The 20,346-nt window shown below is 40.4% G+C and overlaps 1 protein-coding gene across 1 annotated transcript in view; it reads right to left on the bottom strand.

Annotated features, from left to right (window-relative positions):
- BBOX1 (gamma-butyrobetaine hydroxylase 1) overlaps nucleotides 1–19,966 on the bottom strand; it is a 51,317-nt gene extending 31,351 nt beyond the window's left edge. The window contains exons 1-3 of the mRNA XM_008686884.1: nucleotides 19,604–19,966; nucleotides 18,206–18,320; nucleotides 1,731–1,929 (exon numbers count right to left, since the gene is read on the bottom strand). Of these exons, the coding sequence (XP_008685106.1) occupies nucleotides 1,731–1,929; nucleotides 18,206–18,320; nucleotides 19,604–19,822 (533 nt within the window). The 5' untranslated portion in view covers nucleotides 19,823–19,966. The remainder of the gene's footprint in view (nucleotides 1–1,730; nucleotides 1,930–18,205; nucleotides 18,321–19,603) is intronic.
- Nucleotides 19,967–20,346: the final 380 nt, after the last annotated feature.

Raw genomic sequence — 20,346 nt, 5'->3', positions numbered from 1 at the left:
AGATTTATTTATTTATTTGAGAGAGAGAGAGTGCTTGTGTGCGCGCATGGGGGGGGGAAGGGCAGAGGGATAGAGAGAATTTCAAGCAGACTCCCATAATCCTGAGATCATCACCTTAGTCAAAATCCAGAGTTGGCTGCTTGACCAACTGAATCACCCGGGAGCCCCAAAACAGCTTAAATTCTTGCAGATGAAGGGGAGATAAAAATTATGTAGGACACAGTGTGCTAATGGTAATGGTAAGTTCTTGGGGTGGGGGTGGGGGCCAGGTCATCTAAGCCTATACACAATAGAGTCTTCTGCCATGAATAAACTTGATCAAATCACTGAGGGCAAGAGATTAGTTATTTTTGATCCTCTGTTTATCTACAGACAGAGTCTTACTCTAGATTAAGGTGGCGAACTCAAGGACAGGCAGGGCCCTTGCAGGTCTTGTGGGGGGGCTCCATTTGTGCAACTGGAGCATGAGGACGTGCTCTCTTCAAGGGGCAGCCTCCACTTACATCAAGCAGGTTCCTGGCACGCAGGGATTTAGTCTCAGTTGTTGCCAGATTTGTTTTTCAAGAAAAGTCAGATCCATATTTAATGTAAAATCTCCCAGTTTTTAAGTGTTGACAACTTATTCTATTTTCTTTCAACATCCTGTGGGCCAACCAAAACATATCTGAATACAGCCTGTGTGCTACCAGTTTTGCAACCTTTGGATTTTAAAGGTACTTTTCACTCCCAAAGTCCTCTGCTCTGTGAGCCCAAGAATAATTGTATACATCCCGCATGAGGGGTTCACCCTACAGATTAAAAATAGTCATACCCCCCACTTCCAAATAAGTGTTTCCTGTTGTTACTGTTTCATTATCCATAATGAATATTCCCTCCCAGGCAATTCTTATGCAAACAGCTTCTTGTTCCAAAGTTAAAATCAGATATATTTCCTGTTACTTGCCGAAGTGCATAGACCTAATTTTCTGCATGTTAGTTTTATCTGTTTTAGCACATCTGGTGGCTGGTTTCGGTTCCCCAGGGCCCTACTTTATTTTGTGCCAAGTCTTGGGCAGTAAAACTTTAATGAACTTCAGCATTTATAAAAGCCTCGGAGAAACACAGTCTTCCATCCTACCTGCTACGAGCTGAATGGTGCTCTCCCCAAAATCAAATGATGAAGCCCTAACCACCAATGTGACTGTATTTGGAGAGGGAACCTTTAAGAAGGTGATTAAGGTTAAATGAAGTCGTAAGGATGGGGCCCTTCTCCAACAGGACTAGTGTCCTTGTAAGAAGAGGAGAGACACCAGCAGTGCAGGTACAGAGAGGAAAGGCCATGTGAGAACCCAGTGAGAGAGTGGCCATCTCCAAGTCAGGAAGAGAGCTCTCACTGGAAACCAAACATGCAGCCACCTTCATCTTGGACTTCTGGCTTTCAGAAGTCCGAGGAAATGAATTTCTGCTGTTTAAGCCACCTATTCTACGGTATTCTGTTATGGCCGCCCTAGCAAATTAACACACACCCTCTATAACTAGCCTGTCTTTGATGTCTGATGCCTTTGGGCTTTTACGATCCTTTAAAATCCCAGTTATTCTCAGAGAAATCCCACTTTTAGGCACGTCTTCCCATCCGACTTCCTGCTCAGGGCAAAATGGAAACTTTCTATCTCCAATCAAAAGAGTCTCCCTTCTGGGAAATATATCAAACTTTATATATAATGGCGAATACAAACTCTTTGGTGACTCACCCATAAAATGTGAGATAAAGGAAACCAATCCTTTTCCCAAGTTTTAAAATTTGTCCTCGTTTGTCAGATGCTCCTGTAAGTCGTACTATGCCTACTTTCTTGAGGCTGGAAAGCCACTTGTAAGCATGTTCATCATTTTTTAAAACATCTTCAAAATCCAGTGTAGGTAGCTGGAGCTCTGCGCCCCAGTACTGACATTCTGTGAATAAGAAAAAGAGGAAACCAGATGGGTTACGTTGTTTTTATATAAAATGAGAACTCAGAGAAGGGACTAGTTCATTGAAGTTGACCTTTGATTTGTCATGGGAATTATGAAACTTCAGTCTTTCGAATTGATCTTCATTCAATCTTCCCTGGGTCCATGACAGTCTGCCAACTACCTACCACTGCCTGACCCATGACAGGTATTCACTAGACCTCATTGGTTGAGACCGTGTTTAGGTTGTGGATAGCTCTTGATCTGTACATCCTTAGGGCTTCTTTGCCTGGACTCTACTTAGAAACGTCTCCACTGAGACACTGTGTGTTTAAATGGCCATGTTACATTGCTCAATTCCAAACAGGTGATAAAATCTGAATGAGGGACTTAGAACAGCATACGCACATTCCTTGAGGTGAAAGGAGTGTTCGCCTTGGTTGGTACAGCTCCTTCTTCCTCTTATTTCACCTGATAAGAAGCTTTCTCTGAGGTCAAATCATTCTTTGGAGTCAACAAAAACTGTCCATGGGGGAAAGAAAGATGAAAGGTGTGGTCCTGGGATGCATAAAAAAAATGCATTTTGCATAGATCCTTTGATGACAACACCACAGTCGATAAAGTCAAATGCCTTCGTTAGCTTTCTGATTCCTCCTGATCAAATGCTCATGAAAAATGTTTACTTGAAGAAACAGAAAGGAAATCAAACGGAAAAAATAATTTGCTTTGCAAACCAGGCTCTCCCAAAGGAGGCAGAACACAGATGTCATTTTGCCAGGGGAAATAACTCAGATACTAACAACTGCATTCAGGAAAGACCTAACTTGAGCTGATCAATTTGATTTCTTCAGTTTTCGAAGAAAGAATCTGCCATAGGAAGGCAAACCTTCCCAACAAGTGACAGAATGGGATCTCACGATCTCAATATCATCCTGAGCAATGCCTCACTTCTCAAACTGGGGAATATATGTCATGTTATGGAAAACAGCCCCAAGCCCCACTTTAAGAATGAAGACTGGATCAATGTTCCTGTGTAGTTGTTGTAGACTGGAAATCATTCCCTCCTCTTTGATGTCAACCTGGCTGGTTCTGCAGAAACGGGGATTTCTTAGGAGTCAGATAGTAGTGTTAGAAGTGAAAAAGTGCCTGCGGGTACAGGAGGCCACCTCCGGCTCTCCCACCAGCTCGTAAGCCACCAGCTAAACGGCCATATGCAGCTGGTACTGTATGAAACAGGATATGAGTAGGGTAAAGAACACGGAGGCCGAGGGCCTGGGTTTGAATCATTGTCCTGCATCTTACCAGCTAGTTTCTTGGTATCTTTTCTGAGCCTCCATCTCTTAATTTATAAAATAGCCATAATTACATTTACCATGCAGGTCATTTGTTGACCATGCAAAGAGCCTGGTATAGTGCCTGGCACATAGCAGACGACCACTATTCTGACCACATATAATAATAGCCAATATTTGCTGAGTGCTTTCTAGATGTCAGACACAGTGCAAGGTGCTTTCCATATTTCTCTTAATGTCCACAGAAAAATACACAATAGATGCTTTCGACATTCCCTAGTTATAGAGAAGGGAACAGAGATCCAAATCACGCAGAGCCAATGATTTGCAGAGCAACTGATTCCAGGCAACTGATTCCAAAGTCTATAATTTTGACAACGATGCATAAAATAAACAAGTGATGCCTTGAAATACTGTTGTCACATGTATTTTTATGCCCTATGTCTGAATGTCCATTGCTTATTCTGTCCCTTACAAAAGAAATCTACTAGATAAAAAGGAAACCAAAGCAAGTTCCACTTAGGATCACTTTGTCTGAACTTGCTCAAGCTGGGGTGTTTAAAGATAAACCTTGAATATAACACTGTGTGCTAATTATACTGGAATTAAAAAAAACCGCTACGCTTGATCTTAACCAAAAGGCGAAGAAACAATGGAATTAAAAAAATATATATATAAACCTTGGCTCCTAGTCAGGATTTTAAATGCAGAAAAACGTGATGGGTAGGTTTCATGGTACAGCAACATTGCCGTCCACCTTTTGTGAAATGAACCAAGGCTTAAAAATCAGGTAGCTTCTCTTCTTTAATTTATGCCAGTGTATTTCAGGGGTCTAAGCCAGTTTGCTTTTACTTAAGGCCACTATCACTTTCCAGAGAGTGTCAGTGACCATGTGTCAAGGAAATAGAATACACAGACATTGAAAAAACATTTTCCAAGATGTAAATGTTTTAAAAAGTTTGAGTTCATATTTTGACTACTTTGTGGTTTCAAGGAGGGTCTCCTTAGGGCACACACTACATACATCTATATACATTTATAGCACGTTTTAATGAGTTCTTGTTTTTACACGAGTCATTTTCCCATTATAGAACACACGCATGCACACACATGTGCACACACTATTTTTTGTTTTAAAGACACAGAATGAGTTAGGCTCTTTCAATAAATACGTTACATTTTATCTGTATAAAATTAACCATATTCATGCTGATACTCCAGTATAAAGCAAGGACGGCTCTCAGCACTATACACAGTATAGTCTCCACTATGAGTAATTGCAGATTTACAGGATTTTACTATCAGAGGGTGGTTACAACGCCTTTTAAGTTCGCAAGGTTCACTGTTTTCCAACTCTAGCTCTCATTCTGGCATGCCCTGGCAAGGACTTTACAAAAATCAGCAACCAACGGCCACAGTTCATTCTAGAACCTGTGCCTTAATATGAGCCATTCATACACTCAGTTATGTTACTAAGAGTGACTTTCCGAGATAGCACTGTGACTACCCAGTTTCTAAATTCATCATAGCATCCACAATAAAAAATAGTCTAATTTGCGGGGAGAAATAAACTACGTTTCTGTAAATCCACCAGTAAAATCATTTCATGATATCCGCACAGAAACTTCAACATTGAAAAAGTAATTTAAAAGCACCTCCCCAGTCTCCCCCCAACCACAGAACAGAACTACCGTGGACTCAAGAGAAAACACGTTTGACTAGGGTAAATCATTTGTCAGGTGAACACATTAAAAGCAAATTTAAATTTCACACTTGGGTCTGGATACATAAACAGTATGGAAAGTGACCGAATATTTAAGGCATGACCCACCCTTTCTAATTTAACTTAGGGCCCGACTAATAAATACTTCCTCGAACATGTGCTTCACACATCGTAAAATTTATGAACACACTCCATGCTGGCTTTCAAGGAACCATTTGTACAAGGTTTCCTTTTCGGGGTTAGGCATCACATTCCTGGATCTTGAGTTGTATTTCAAAAAAGGGAAAGACACAAAGAAGCTCTTTGGTTAAAGATTCCTGAGTGTAGCATGTGGGTTGCAATGTGTTATTTTGGGTTTAGAACCTTCCGTCCACCTGCACTGGACTGTGCTCTTGGCTCTGAAATAGCAAGTCTGACGTGCTGAGGATCAGCCAATCACTTACGATCTTTTCCTGTGGATACTTTGCAGGGGCCCAGCCAAAACCAAAATCTGACCCTTGTAGAGGCAGCGTACCAGGGTGGAAATAAGGCTTGGAGTCTCTTCCCTGGGGATCCTGGCTCTTTGGATACTCTTACTTTTTGTCTAGTGAACTCGACGACATGTCTCAAGAATCTGATCACTTGTTCTCTCTAGACTGAGATCTTCCAGAAGCTGACCTGTGATGAGGATCTGAATGTAAGCAATGTATTAAGGAGGTATCCCTGGAAGAACTCAGAGGACGTAGGGAAGAAAGACAGGGAAGGAAGCCTCTGGAAATCATTTTAATGAATGGTTAAATGAACTGCTGGGCCTTACGGCAATACTGCAGACTATACTTCAGAGTTGTTCCACCCAGGGGCACGGAAGCTGGGGTGCACAGGCCACCCACGCCTACCCCTCATTGGCTACTTCTCTAGGCACTTCTGGAGACCTTCTCTGTGTGTTAGCCAAGGCAGAGAAACCTCTCCAGCCGAGTGGCAGTCTGCGCTAGAAAATGGCGTCATGCATGGGAAGAGTACCGCAGGGCTGTGGTGGGGCACAGCCAGCCTCTGCAATGCCCTCCTCTAGGGTCTGTAAGAACGAGCTAGATGGCTGTCTTCTGTGGTCCCCAGCGCTGAAACACACCTTAGTCTCCGCGCTTGCCACATTGTGCCCGAGTGATCTTGCACATATTCAACACGTGCTTGTGGAAAGCCTTGCTATTCGAAAGAGAGCACATTAGTGAATAAAAATGATGGGATCGCACATCTATTTTGTGAAAGGAAAAGTGAATAAGCAAGGAAGCAGACAAATAAATACATAAGAATGAACACTGTAGCCAGTGCTACAGAGGTAACAAATGGGGTGCGTTGGCAAACAATTATTGGGAGTGGGATGGGGAACCTATTTAGACATGATAGTTAAGAACGGTCTAGCTAAAGAGAGGTTACTTAAGCCAGAGGCCATGGGGTGGGAAGAGGGCAGTCATGCAAAGGGCAGGGAGAAGAGTGTCTTGGCAGGAGAGACAGTAGGAAGAGGGGGAATCTCTCATCTTGGTGGGGGAACTCAAAGTCTCTAGGGTAGCAGATGAAGCGGAAAAGAAAGCAAGGGTCCGTCAGGCAGGACTTATCTCTCTTTCTTCCACTAGACTACAAGTTCCTTGCAAGGGATGGAGATCATGTCAAGTATCTTTAATTCCTTACCTCTACTGCCCCCTTCTCCCCCCACCCTTCAGCATAGAGCCCAAAGCTGGCACGCAGATTTCCAGAAAACTAATATGTTCTGTATCTTAAACAAATCTTCACTTATTTTCTAATGGAGACTAGAGACTGGAGGCAATCCCTGAAAGATGAGATTGTGTCTGAACACTCTTTAGTATTTTAAAAGATGGAGAAATCTATAAAACCTTTTCCCTAGGTGATAATCCCACCAAACTCAAAAAGTCTCCCCGAGGATGTATAAAACACACTTCTACACAAGTTTATGTTGCTTGAAAGGAGAGAAATACATTTTTGTTTTGGACTATTAGGTACTTGGTATATTCTATATGTTTAGCCCTATGACAACAGTGACCTTCTCGTTGGAGAATCCAAGAACACATGATAAAACAAGGCAGGTACACTAAAAGGCAGGGTGTGATGAGTTCTTGAAAACCGAGAGCTAACATTATGGAGCACTTCGGATTCTAGGCACTCTTCTGAGCACCTGATACGGATTAATTCATGTAATCCTCGCAGCAACCCCATAACAAAGATCCTAGTATTGTTCTCATTTTATAGATGAGGAGATACAGATGTAAGGATCTTAGATAATTTGTGTAGAATCACACAGCTCATGCTCATCAGAGCTGGGAAACCACACAAATCATTTGATTATAGTTTTCAGAAAAAAGCATATGTCGAAGGAAAACTATCATGTAAGGTGTCAGAAAGGGAGACGATTATCTCAGACTTCCTTAGAGTTTCAGGGCAAATAGAAAATTCAGTTTTACCTTCTGTTCTTGCTGTGGCTATCCCCTATGACATCCATGTAAAGGTTATGGAAAACCCTCTTGGTCACTTTCAATTATGTACACTGCACACATCTTCCTATGGAGCGGCCCTTATTGGTTCCAGAAAGCTCCAGTTGTCACAAGCTTCCTCCTTATTCTAAGGTATACTCTACCTCTGTCACTTTTCTTTCAGGCTCTAATTCTGTGCTCCATAATCCCACAGAATATGACAGTCTTAGAGATGCATATAAGCACAGCAACTGTGCTGTTTTTGGTTCTAAGTCCAAATAGCCTTTTTATTCCCCATATTTTTCATGTCTTATGGCTTCCAAGCTCTGCCCTAGGCTCTCTGCTCTCCGTTGTATGATGTGTTCAAATCTGCTGACACTCTCCAACAGGAATGGTGTCTTGAACCAGACATAATACTGTAGATGTGGTCTGGCCCGTGCCAACATGGTGGGCTCACTGCCACATTTTCATTCATGCACCCAAATCTCATTAATCTTTTTTGGCTGTCTCAACTCTGTTGACTAAGATTAACTTTTCAGTCAATGAAAATGTGTAAAAATTGTCTACCAGCCACGTCTTCATTTCTGAAGCTAGTTCACTGAGAATGTGTGAAGCATGTGTAGAGATGGGGATACAGGTCCAATTTGATAGGGACATCATGTCAAAGTTAATAACTCGAGGTGTGAAGGTGACAGATCTGGATTCAAACCTGAATTCTGATACTTCCCATCTGCAAGAACGTCGGAAAGTGATACACTCTCTCAGTTCAGTTACTTCATCGGGAAAATACAGGTTGAAAATGACTTCCACGGTTGTTATGAAATTTAAATGACATGCTATCGATAAGCAATTTAACAGAGCGTACCTGATTAAATCTGCACAGGAACCAGAGCAGCTGAACATGACTGAAGGAAAACACACCATGATGACTGATCTTACTGCATGTCTACTAACATCTGCTTAACTCTCTCTTACCAGCTGACCACGTCTCGTGTTCTCTATCCTCAAACCTTCCACTTCCCCCTCCTACTTATGCTCAGCTGACAGCTTTGCTTCTTATTTCAGTGGAAAGATAGGAGGACTCAGAAGAGAACTTCTATACATTCCCTCCACCACATTCACCAACCTGCCTGTGTCCATGTCCTTCCTTATGGCCCTTGATGTGTTGTAGATATACTTGTAAATATATAGATAGATAGATATAGATCTATCTATATATATATTATACATAGTGTGTGCATATATATATATATTTAAATTTATTGATCCCTTTCTCTAACAGAATATAAATTCTCTATAAGTAGAGTCTTTCTCTGTTTTGTTCACCACTGCATCCCCAACACCTAGAACAGTGCCTGTTCTAGAACATAGAGGACACTTAAATATTTGCTGAATAAATTCATAGTGCATGGTAGGTACTCAATAAATGACACCTTTACTAATATTAGTTATTTCCCTGGGTTAGTTATTCCCCAACTGGTAGTGGGGGAGACAGTCAAACACACAATCACCATTCAGTGCAATGATTTCATTGACAGAGAGAAGCCCACACAAATCACAGCAACCACATAGAAGAGACGAGAGAGATAGAATAGTATTTAATAGAACAAACACTCTTCAGTCACACCTTGGCTCTGCTATGTATTGTCTCTTTGATTTTGGACTATCTACTTAATTTCTATCATGTGCAAAACAGTTAAAATGCTGCTTTTGTGAGGTTTTTGCTAGGATTAAATAGAGCAATAAATATTAGGTGCTGAGCTCAGTGCCTGACATAGAGCAATGCTTTAAAAAACACTACATCAGGGGGCACCTGGGTGGCACAGCGGTTAAGCGTCTGCCTTCGGCTCAGGGCGTGATCCTGGCGTAATGGGATCAAGCCCCACATCAGGCTCCTCTGCTATGAGCCTGCTTCTTCCTCTCCCACTACCCCTGCTTGTGTTCCCTCTCTCGCTGGCTGTCTCTATCTCTGTCGAATAAATAAATAAAATCTTTAAAAAAAACCCACTACATCAAAAACTAATGATGTACTATATGTTGGCTAACTGAACATAATAAAAAAATAGAAGAAGAAAGATTGGTGAAGGAGTAGGAGAAGAGGTAGAGGAAGAAGAGGGCGTATGATGTTGGTAGTTCAGAGGTTGGTGGTAGAGGTAGTGAGATGTGATGGACTCTAGATTATTTTGATTGTTATCAAAGTAACAACAGATTTTCTTGATACATTGCACATATAGTAAAAGAGATAAGAGGAGTCAAGGATGATCCTGCTGCCAGAGAGATGGAGTTGTATCAACTAAGATGGGAAAGAATGGAGTAGGATTCCCTAGAATCATCTGTTCCCATCAGGGGGGCTCTCTTTCCTCTGGTTTCCTCTTTTTTATTTTTTTCTCCCAGTAAATCACTTTATAAATCCCCTTTTTGTTGTCCATCATAGATTTCCCTTGATCAATTTATTCTAGAAACTTCTATTATGCTCTATTGGCATTAGAGCATAGAGACTCTGTGCTTCCTTCTTGCATGAGCACATTGTTCTCTTTAGATACCTTCCCTTTAATTTTGTTGTTGGGTCTATCTGCTTCTATATGATCGTGAGATTGTAGCTAGTTTGGGTCAGGGATGTTTTTCATTGAAGTATTTGGCTTGTACATGGAAAATATGTCTGCTGATGGCTGGTATTCTCATCTATAGTAATCCTTAGCTAATAGATAATGCAGCCATTTCCCCCCAAGTTTAGTGATCACCCCAGCCTCAGCGAACATTTCTACATCCCTGATTGGAATTAGGTTCATAGTTGACCAGTCCTTTCACTGACTTCTTTAAATTTATTTAAATGAAACTATCTGCCAGGTAGATGAAATTTTGGCCCAGGTGTCAATGTCTGAGCGATTAAAATCCTTTTCATGGCAACAATTTCCCCCCCAAGCCACTCTCATGTTTTTAGTCAGGTATAGAACATGATGGGGAGCCTGGGTGGCTCAGTCATTAAGCCTCTGCCTTTGGCTCAAGGCCTGATCCCAGGGTCTTGGGATCAAGCCCCGCATCAGGCTCCCTGCTCCTTCCTCTCCCACTCCCCCTGCTTATGTTCCCTCTCTCGATGGCTGTCTCTCTGTCAAATAAATAAATAAAATCTTAAAAAAAAAAAGGAATAGAACATGATTATTCTCCACGTAAGGGGAACTCAACATAAGATATTGTCATGTCACTGTTGTTTATTTCTCCCTCTGTCCTTACCCAAATACTCTTTGCTATGCCTCTGCTTCTATGCTCATCTATGTTCATGGCTGTCTAAATTGGAGGAAAAAGGGAGCAAGTACTTACATTTTATCATTTACACTCCACATTCCAAAACTGAGAGGCATTGCCTTTTTTCACATATGGAAAAAGTGAGGCTCAGATCATTTCTGAAACTAAGTCAAGTTCACAGAGCAGAGAGTCAAAGCCAGCTCTGCTGACTCCAAAGCCTGCTCTCATTCCATAACACAATGTTGTTTCACAGGTGAAGAGCTTTCATGACATACCACACTTCACTTTCTCTCCTAACACATTCTAACAAAATTCTTTTTGAAAAATGTGTGTGCTTCCATTGTTATGTTACAGCCTTGTACTTCAGTATTACCAGTGAAATGAGGTCTATTTTCTGGGCTTTCTTTCTTACCTGTAGTTTGTAATTTGGCTTAGGGATAATACAAATATAGGGTGGATTGTTGGCAAAGGGCTTCACTGGGATATGAGATGGGCCTTGCAGAATGGATAGGTGAAGTCTGGCCAGACAGAAAGAATGGAATTAGTGATCCAGAAAACAGTTTGGACAAAATCTACATGTTCGTGGAGGGGGCACCAGACTGTGGGATGACTGGAAAGCTCCAGTGAAGACTTTGGACTTTATCATGCTGCAGTGAGACAGCGGAGCAAGGGGGAAGAGAGATGAAGGTGGGCATGAGGAAGATTACCCTGCAGGCTTGTGCAAGGCATGTGTGAACAGAGGCCATGTTATTTCATAATCTAGATATGAGATGATAAAAAGCTCCAACTAAGTTGCTGGCTAGAGGGACAACCCATACAATCGTTTCTCCCTACAACCTGTTGAGTATCAGTCTTCTCTGGACAAGCAGGCCATGTGCATAGAAGACGGACAGCCAGTGGGAGTAAAGGAGAAAGAATTTCACTAATAAAATTCTGCATTTAATTTGAATTTTTTTGTAAACTGATATACTCTCAGGGCTGTTCTCTAGTTATTTATAGTGCTTTCAAGGGAGTCGTGTAAAGATGAAGTGAGTTTATATGCAAAGTGCGACAGTGCTTTTAACCCAACCTAGCACTACTTAAAGGTAATTAGGTGCTATCTCTATCATACAGATAAAGATTTTGGGGTATAGGAAAGCAAGATGCTCAAAATCGCAGACCTAACAAGGCCTAGGTTCAAGAACACTCTGATTTTAGTCCCGTATTTCTCTTTTGATTAAGAGCAAAGTTGCAGATTGAGAAAAATCACAAAATTTTGAGAAAAATAATAAAGTTAGAATGATAAGAAATAATAATAGTAAATAGCAATAATAATAATAAAGTTAATTTGAATGGAGTAGAGCTTAAGAATTATTTTTTTAAATTTACTAAGTTAGAAATTAGGCAAATCAACAGAATGTATAAATAGCAACATCATTTGTTTTAACCTTTTTTTTTCCTAAAGGGATAGAAACATTGAAAACAAAATTAATCAAATTTTTTCCATGGGCACATTTGAAAGTTTGGGATTGGAATTTCAATGAAGAAATTTAATGAAACTATCTATTATCTCAAAACTAAAGTGTATTTCAATGGTCTGCCATCTTGAAGAAGAAAAGTAGAGTCCGAGTTGAGAAGTAACAGTTAATCGGTTGTCCTCTTTTTGTTGGGGGGGGGGCTGGTGAATCTCCCGATACGTAGGCACTAGCCACGATGACAGGTTAAATATATAACTTATGTGTAGGTTTGGTAAAAATGAAGCCAGCATATAAAGTCATCCAATTTTACTTCTGGAAATTGCCACCAATTCGAATTTGCTAAATTTATAAATTCAAAATTTGCAGTCCAACTGCCATATGCTATAAAATTCATTCCTGGGCTGTAAGAAAAAGCAAGCCTAGTTTGTGAGAAACTGAAGCTTTTCACTCATTGAAGAAAGCCTACTCTACTTTTATTCTCTTTGGGGAAAAAAAAAAAAAGGAAAGGAAAGAAATAAATTTACTTTAGCATAATAACAGAAAATCACTTTTCCAAAAGTAAAAAACAGTCTATTTTCCTTAATTTTGGGTGTGGTGAGTATACTGAGAAAATATGAAAAGGAAACATCCTGCAATAATTCTTCCTTAAGATACATTTGCTTTAGGTTCTCAAAAATATCCTCAGACTTTTTTGAGACTTTTAAAGACACTTGCTTTTCAGGGTCCTACTTAGTATTAACATTGGATGATGCAATTATACTTTGTTTTACAAAGTTATTAAGTAATTAAGAAATCTTCTTAATTAAAAATGATTTCATTTTTTTAATTAAAAATGATATTTTAAAAAGAATGTAATTAATGTTTCTTATTTAAGAATTCTTAAAAGTAATAAAAGAATATACAGGCTTTTTTTTTCTCCTGTCCCATATCCAGTTATAAAATAGACTTCTCTTTAATATTTATCTCTGAGAATGTGGTTATGTGTTTTCTTGCTTCAAGTAGGGATGGAGATAAGCAAGGGTGAAAGGGAGAGGATTTTACCTAAAGTTTAGAAGTGAACCCCAAACGGCAGATGGCTGGCTGTGGGAACAACCTCGGATTAGTGGCATCTGCTGCATAGAGGGCACTGCAGGGCCCTTCCCAAGCTGTGAGTCTCCCACCTTGGCTCACCGACAGGACAAGGGAGGCTCCATCCCATGTAGGGACGTTAGACTCTTTAGATATTATACCCAACTCAGTCAAGTACAATGCAGACATTGAGTGGGCTAATAAATGGCAGGTAATTCAGAAAAAAAAATAGGACACATCGGAAGACATCCATATGACACAGAGGAAAAGTGAAGCAAAACATACCTTGGTAAACTCACAGACATTGATGATACCTGTATTCATTTCATCAACACCCCAAAGACATTTCTCTGAAACTCAGTAGGTCCATTTCAGCTAGGATAGGCAAAACAGAACAGATACTTGCTTCTTAAACATACCGAAGACTTTGAGCTAGTCTCCCACCTGTGCATCACAGTGTGAGCCCGGGTAATGGCAGGGAGACTAGGTCTTTCTTGGGTAGGGAATACATTTGGGTACGTGACATGGTGGCTTGATAGTTCTGATGGAGCGGGTTGTTTTTGCTTTTTTTTTTAAAAGATTTATTTATTTATGGGAGAGAGAAAGAGAGAGCACATGAGCCGGGGAAGGGGCAGAGGGAGAATCTCCAGCAGACTCCCCACTGAGTGAGGAGCCCCACATGGGGCTCGATCCCACAGCCCCAAGACTGTGACCTGAGCCTGAAATCAAGAGTTGGACACCCAACTGACTAAGCCACCCAGGCACCCCCGATGCAGCTGTTTTCACAGGGCTGTTCCAAAACGATAAGGACCTGGCAGCCCTGATCCAGCTCGGGCATTCTGATGAAGCCTGAAAAAAACAAGCTCCCAGCCCTTTTTATAATTACCAAGTAATATATGAAGCAAATACCCTCACTCCATCCCTGACTTGCACTGCAGACTCCCACCTCTGGGGGTTCAAGAATGGGTGAAGTGTGGAGCAAGGCTTAGGGACAGGGGTGAATTATCAGTTGGAGTTAGATATACTTACTGTGTTCATTACTTGCTAATTTTAAAAATAGTGATTTTTGCTTTTTTGACAGATCTCTGTAAAAATAGCCTCTGCATCAGACCAACTCTGTTCTTTGTGCCATAATAAAAATCTTCATTTTTAAGGAAATTTATGGCCTTCTGCAAAAAAGGGGGAGTTCTGCTTTTTTTTTTTTTCCTACTCTGTGAGAGGCACAGAGATCTTAGAGGGCCCTGACAGTTACTTGAGAGTTTTGATTCCCTCTTGTGGCATGTTCCTCTTGAAACAAAAGAGGGGCATCTAGCTATGGACTGATGGGTGGTCATCCAATTAAATAGGGGGGTGAAGATTTGCTCTGCTATATCGAATTGAGGGGAAATGTTCTTTTCTGACTACACAATGTATTCAATCGCTGGACTGCTGAGAAAAGTGAGTAGACTGCTTCCATGGAAAAAAAGATTTTCTTCAAATTACAATCTTTTAAACCTCAATTTGAAATAACAAATATTATTAAAGTCAGAGAACAGTATACAAATATTTTAGTACCAATTCAATGAGATAAGAAAATGAGCATTCATTCTGACACTGAATGTTAATAAAAAGAACAAATATTTAGGTTCCTATATATAAAATCATACTATATATGGATTTTTTCCCATTTTAGTCCTATCAATTATATTTGGGGAATTTTGCATCCCAAAGTTAAGCACAAAAATGAGTGTATAATCATTTCAATTTGACATGGAAGCTAAAACACAATTACATTAATAAAAATCTTCGTATTTCCAATGTTTTATTAAAGTTTTCAATTTTCATTCATATGTTTGGAAACATTTACATGCTAGGCATCAACAGTCAGTTTTTAAATTGGTGGAGAATAGAGAACGAGGCCAGCAACAAGGCCAGATAGATATTGACCTATCCTATAGGTCAGTTTGTGTTTCCCTTGAATACAAGTTCTTCCCCATCGTCTCTTCTACTTCCTAGTTTATGTTCTCAATGCCTCTTGTAGGACTATTTCTAGGCCATGCTATGGTCACCCCGTTCCCTGTTCCACTCCCCACGCCAGCCCATCCAATACAGATGACCATGACCAAGAATTTCCAACACAGATCCGATTGCTCCACTCTCTTTTGGAAGATAAATATAAACCAAGAACTAAAGGGACCTACTGGGGGAGGGGAGAATGCAACCAGAGAAAGAGGAAGTTAAGAAGATATTCACAAGCTTATAAGCATTTGAGAAATTATCTGCATCTTGTCAAAATCAGAACGACGTAACTCTGAATATGGAAAATGCATTCGAAAGAAAATGAAGCAACCTTCTTAAACTTATAAAGATACTTAACTCATTTCCCTGGCCTTATTAGGAAGAGAATCAGCCTGGAAAACGAATGGAAGGGAACACACCTGAGCTCTATGTTGAGAAAATGTCCTTGTTGCAAGGTTTTGGACTCAGCACCTTAGTAGGGCATGAAGCCGCTTCATGGTTTGGCCCCCTCCTTCTTCTCTGTTGCCCTAATGATTTTAACTTCACTGATATTAAACAAACTGCAGTTTCCAAGCCTACCCTTCTATTTACACATCCATGATTTTCTTCATGCCCTTTCTCTGTCGAGAATTTCCTCATTGTCTTTGCCTGACAAACTGATTCTTCAAAATCCAGCTCACCTATCACCGGGCTTCTGAGGATTATTTTCTTGTCTCTTCAGATTCCTTCCTCTATGTTATAATTAACCTTCTCTGCATGCTTTCATGCACTTAAAATAAAATATTATGCTTATTTGTTTTCAGGGCTTGGGTCCCCCTCTTACACATGATAAATCCTTGAGGACAGAATCTGTGTCTTTTTTTAACTTGGTATTTCCTTACAGAGTTTCCGGCACATAATAGATGCCCCATATATGTGCAACTGAATAGAAATTTATGAGGGAATGACAATTACCCATGTCTTTCCTTCCAGCTGGGGCGGCCCACTGACAAGAGTTTTTTTCTGGCTGACCATCATGCATCTTTTTATTTTTGAGTTCAACAGCTAGTGCCAAGGGAAGATCAAGAAAAAGTGGTCTGCATCTTGACGCCAGATTTTAAAAGTCTTCCCTCACTCTAAGGAAAGAGCAGAAGAGGCAACATGGCCACTGAGGACAAAAAACAAAATCCTTTCACAAATGTAACTGAGTTTGTTTGCATGTTCTGGAGTTTAAATGTTTGAAAATATGTGATGGCAGGACAATAAGGTGTCAAATTCTACAGGCAAAAAGCCATAGAAGCAATATTCCAAAAATGGCCCGTTGCTTTCTCCTTTACCCCACCAACTGCACAGCTTGAGAATATATTTTAAAAATCTGATCTTGTTTTAAACCATTAAAGTATTTTCCAGTGTCTAAATAGCAGCCAGGTCTCCTTATATTATTCATGACTGCAGTCTGTCAGTGTGACTGGTTTTTTCCACTACTTAACTGAGTGTAGTATCATTTCCATTTTGCTACTGCCTGATAGTACTGAGAAATGTAAGCTATAAAACAGCATTCGTCAAGAAATATTAATGGAGGAGGGTGGCTGTATCTTTTTACAGTGCTTAAAAGCTTAAGCTGTAATAATAAAAAGTTGGCTTTTATTCCCTAAAATCATCAAAAGAAGAACTTGAAGGAAATGAAAGCAAAATCCAACAGGATTATAAAATTAGGGCAGAGTTAAGGAAAAATATTTTGAGTACCAGAAGAAGTCTAAAATAAATAAAAAATAATAATACATTTGTGAAGCAGCTATTTGACCCAGATAATTTCTATTCAGTTATGTAATTAGAGACTACTTGGAGAATCTAACAATACCCTCTCCGGGGAAAGGCAGGATAAACATCTTTCCCTGGATGCCCATCTGGATTCCACCAGCTAGCTAGATAAAGAAGAAAGTGGATTCCTGGCAGTTTAGACAGAAAGCACTAGAGCAAAATCATGTCAGTTGTCAGAATGATGAGACTAAGAATGTAGAGGAACCTAGTTCTTGACAACCCCAGCCTGTGCCTGAACAGGAAGGGGACAATATCATGCCCTATTGATAACCACAGGACAAGGCGGAACTGTGTGGTTCAAGCTAATTAATTAGTAATATCTCCACACCCAGGAAACTAGCATTGAAAACCACTTACTATACATGTTTGAGAATTTCAGGCCTGAAAGGAGTAGGTGAGGTCTCTATCTTGGTGTGTGACCCAGAATTCTCAGAAGGGGTGTTAAAAAATTCAACAAGCCTGGTCCAATATATCTGGCTAACAGTGAAGAAGAAAGTTCAGGGAGACTTGCCTTGTTAGTGTGTTTGTAGAAGTCAAAATTCTGGTAAATACTTAAGAATCGTGAGATTTTTAGAATTTGCCTTTGACCCACATAGTCTTATGTTACAAATGTTCAAATTACACAGAGAGTAAATAATTAACATTTTACCTGTATTAAATATTTCTTTTGTTCTGTCTCTCAGCTCAAGAATAAAACCTTTTTCCACCAAATCCAACTACGACAGATTTTCTGAACATTTTTGCAGTCGCAGATTTCCTTGAGACCCATGAACCTCTCCCCACACAAACTTGCACACATGCACTCACACACACGCTCCCATGCTCACTCAATGCCCTGTATACCTTTCATGGGATTCAGGGTCACATAATTTTGCCTGTGGATACCAGGTTAGGAATTCCTGCATTGTTGATTTTGTGTTGTTGTGGCTTTAGATAAAATTAAGAAGTCCACCTCATTCACCCTACTCCTTTGCAGTGGTGACTTAGGGAGTATCTGGTGTGTCCAGAATCGTGGTAGATGACAAGGATACAAATTTGCTGCACTTTTTCTTTTCCAGGCTCTTTAGGATCTCTAGACCTCCTCTTTATTTCCTTTCATCTCTACCCAAACGATCTGTGTTAGTAAATTATTAAACATTCTGCATAAATTACAATAGCGTTTCAACCAAAGCACAAGGGTTTGAATTTACTTCGGCGCAAATTTCTTACCATACAAGTTTTAAAAGACCGCAAGGTTACCTGGCAAAAATAATTCTCTTTGCAGTTTTTCTCTGGCCTGCTGTGAAAAGCATCTTTTCTTCAGCCAGTCAGCTTCAAATTCACTGTAATGCTCATTTGGCCACGTGATACAAACCTTGTAACACAGAAAGCAAATATCGTATGTATATGTGTATACATGTATGCCATGCTTCTATGTACTTTCATTCACTGTTGCTCTGGTTTTGAATGTCAGTTTAAGATATTCGGGGTATCCAATTCTCCCTGAGTCTTTTATTTTTTTATTTTATCTTATTTTCACTTAGGCATAGAATACACTTTTGGAAAACAAGAAAACTGAAAGCCAAAGGGATACATCTGTGGTCTGGGGTCCCTTAAATACCACACAAGAAATAAAAGCTGACTAGATCCGAAGTTCTTTTCTCGTTCTATGTCCTCTAAACCTGTTGTTTCCAAACTTTCTGTGATGACTTAACGGCAGCTATCCCCGAATCTAGCCTTCCTTCCAGGAGTATCAGAAGCAGGAATGACAACAACAAGCCAGACCATCATCACAAGAAGCAGCAAGGACAGCAGCACTCGGCGTGTGTCCTGTGTCACGAGTACGGCAGACACAACTCGTCTAGTCCTCATACAGCCCGAGAAAGAAGGTGCTACCAGTATTCACATTCTTCAAGTGAGGGACGTAAGAGTAAATAACAATTCTAAGGTCACACAGCTCGCAAGCAGTGAATCCTGGGAGTAAAGTCCTTGAATGCAGATGAAGACAAGAAGCGGGGAGAGCCATGACCTAGCTGGTCACACTTGCTCCTCTGAGAATTATCCCAGTGAATTTAGAAGGGAAAAACACAGGCTGGTGGCCCCATCCAGTTTGTGGTTTTGAGAGCTATGTTTTCGGGAATCCTAGAAGCCTTGCATTCGAATCACTCATTTGACTAAAAATACACTAATCAATACACCTTTCTGAGTGCTCACCACATGCCAGACACCATCTCAAAACTTTTTACCCATATTATCTCACTCAGTCCTCACATCATTTCTATGGACAAGTTCTGTCAGTATCCCTATTTTACAGATGCGTAAACTGAGGCCCAGAAGCATTCTTTTTATTATGAAATCGTCTGACTGTGTCTTCAAGGCTGTCACGCACTGAAGGAATAACGAGCAATACGGCAATAGTTCTTCAAAATAGTAGTAATAACAATAACGATAACAATAACGATAACGATAACAATAACAATAACAGAAGCTCCCACGCAGAGTGAGCGTGCTTACTTTGCACCAAGCACTACACACACGGGGTTCTAGGTGTAGGCGTGCACACGATCAAATGAAAAATAATTCATCATGTAAGTTATCGGAGACTAACCCCTTCATTTAACGTGGGGGAGAAAGGAGACGTCATTTAGAGCGGATTACCTTTTTTCTGTCAAACGTCAAGACTTTAATACCGATGTTCACGTCAAGAGCTTCCATGAGAAGTTTCCGCGCTTTTGCAGAATGCAGGTAGCAGTCGGGGCACTGGCAATTGTCTCGCAGCCATACGGCTGGGTAGAGGGACTCTCCACCCTCATTCCAGAAGATCTGCATCAAATGAGCCCCATCCAGCACGGCTGCCTTCTCGATGGCACAGGTCATGTTTCTGGTCCTTGCAGGCAAATCTTGTCAGCTCCCTGCTATGACAAATCCTGGTTAAAAGGAATCTCAGGCAGATCAAGTCTGAACTTGACTTCTAAGAGTGTGAACAATGCAAGTGGACTCTGGCTCCTGCTAGTTGCTCGGCTGCCAGAGTTTTGAGGTTTGCCTATCAGCGCTGGGACCTTTGTTCTGGTGAGAGTATTTCATATGCTGTAAACAGAAACACAGTGACTAAAAGTAAATAAGATAAACATGCTGAATCAGGATCCAGATGAAAAGAATTCTTTGTTTTTTTCCCAGAAATTTTAGATAATGAGTTCAGAACCAATGACACAGGTTTTGTAATTATGTTTGCATACAAGCTCTGAAAATTTTTTAAGGGAGAAAAATACTCCACAAATTGAAAGACTCACTAATGATATCTGTGCTATTTTAACTGACATTCAATTGCACATGCCTTTTGGAAAAAAATGTTTTTATGACACTAAATTAGTGAACTTGTTCCACTGAGGGAAATTCTAATG

This window comes from Ursus maritimus, unplaced genomic scaffold (assembly GCF_017311325.1).
Source record: "Ursus maritimus isolate PB19 unplaced genomic scaffold, ASM1731132v1 scaffold_23, whole genome shotgun sequence".
In the NCBI taxonomy this organism is placed as follows: domain Eukaryota; kingdom Metazoa; phylum Chordata; class Mammalia; order Carnivora; family Ursidae; genus Ursus; species Ursus maritimus.
This window is presented reverse-complemented; position numbering and strand designations above follow the sequence as displayed.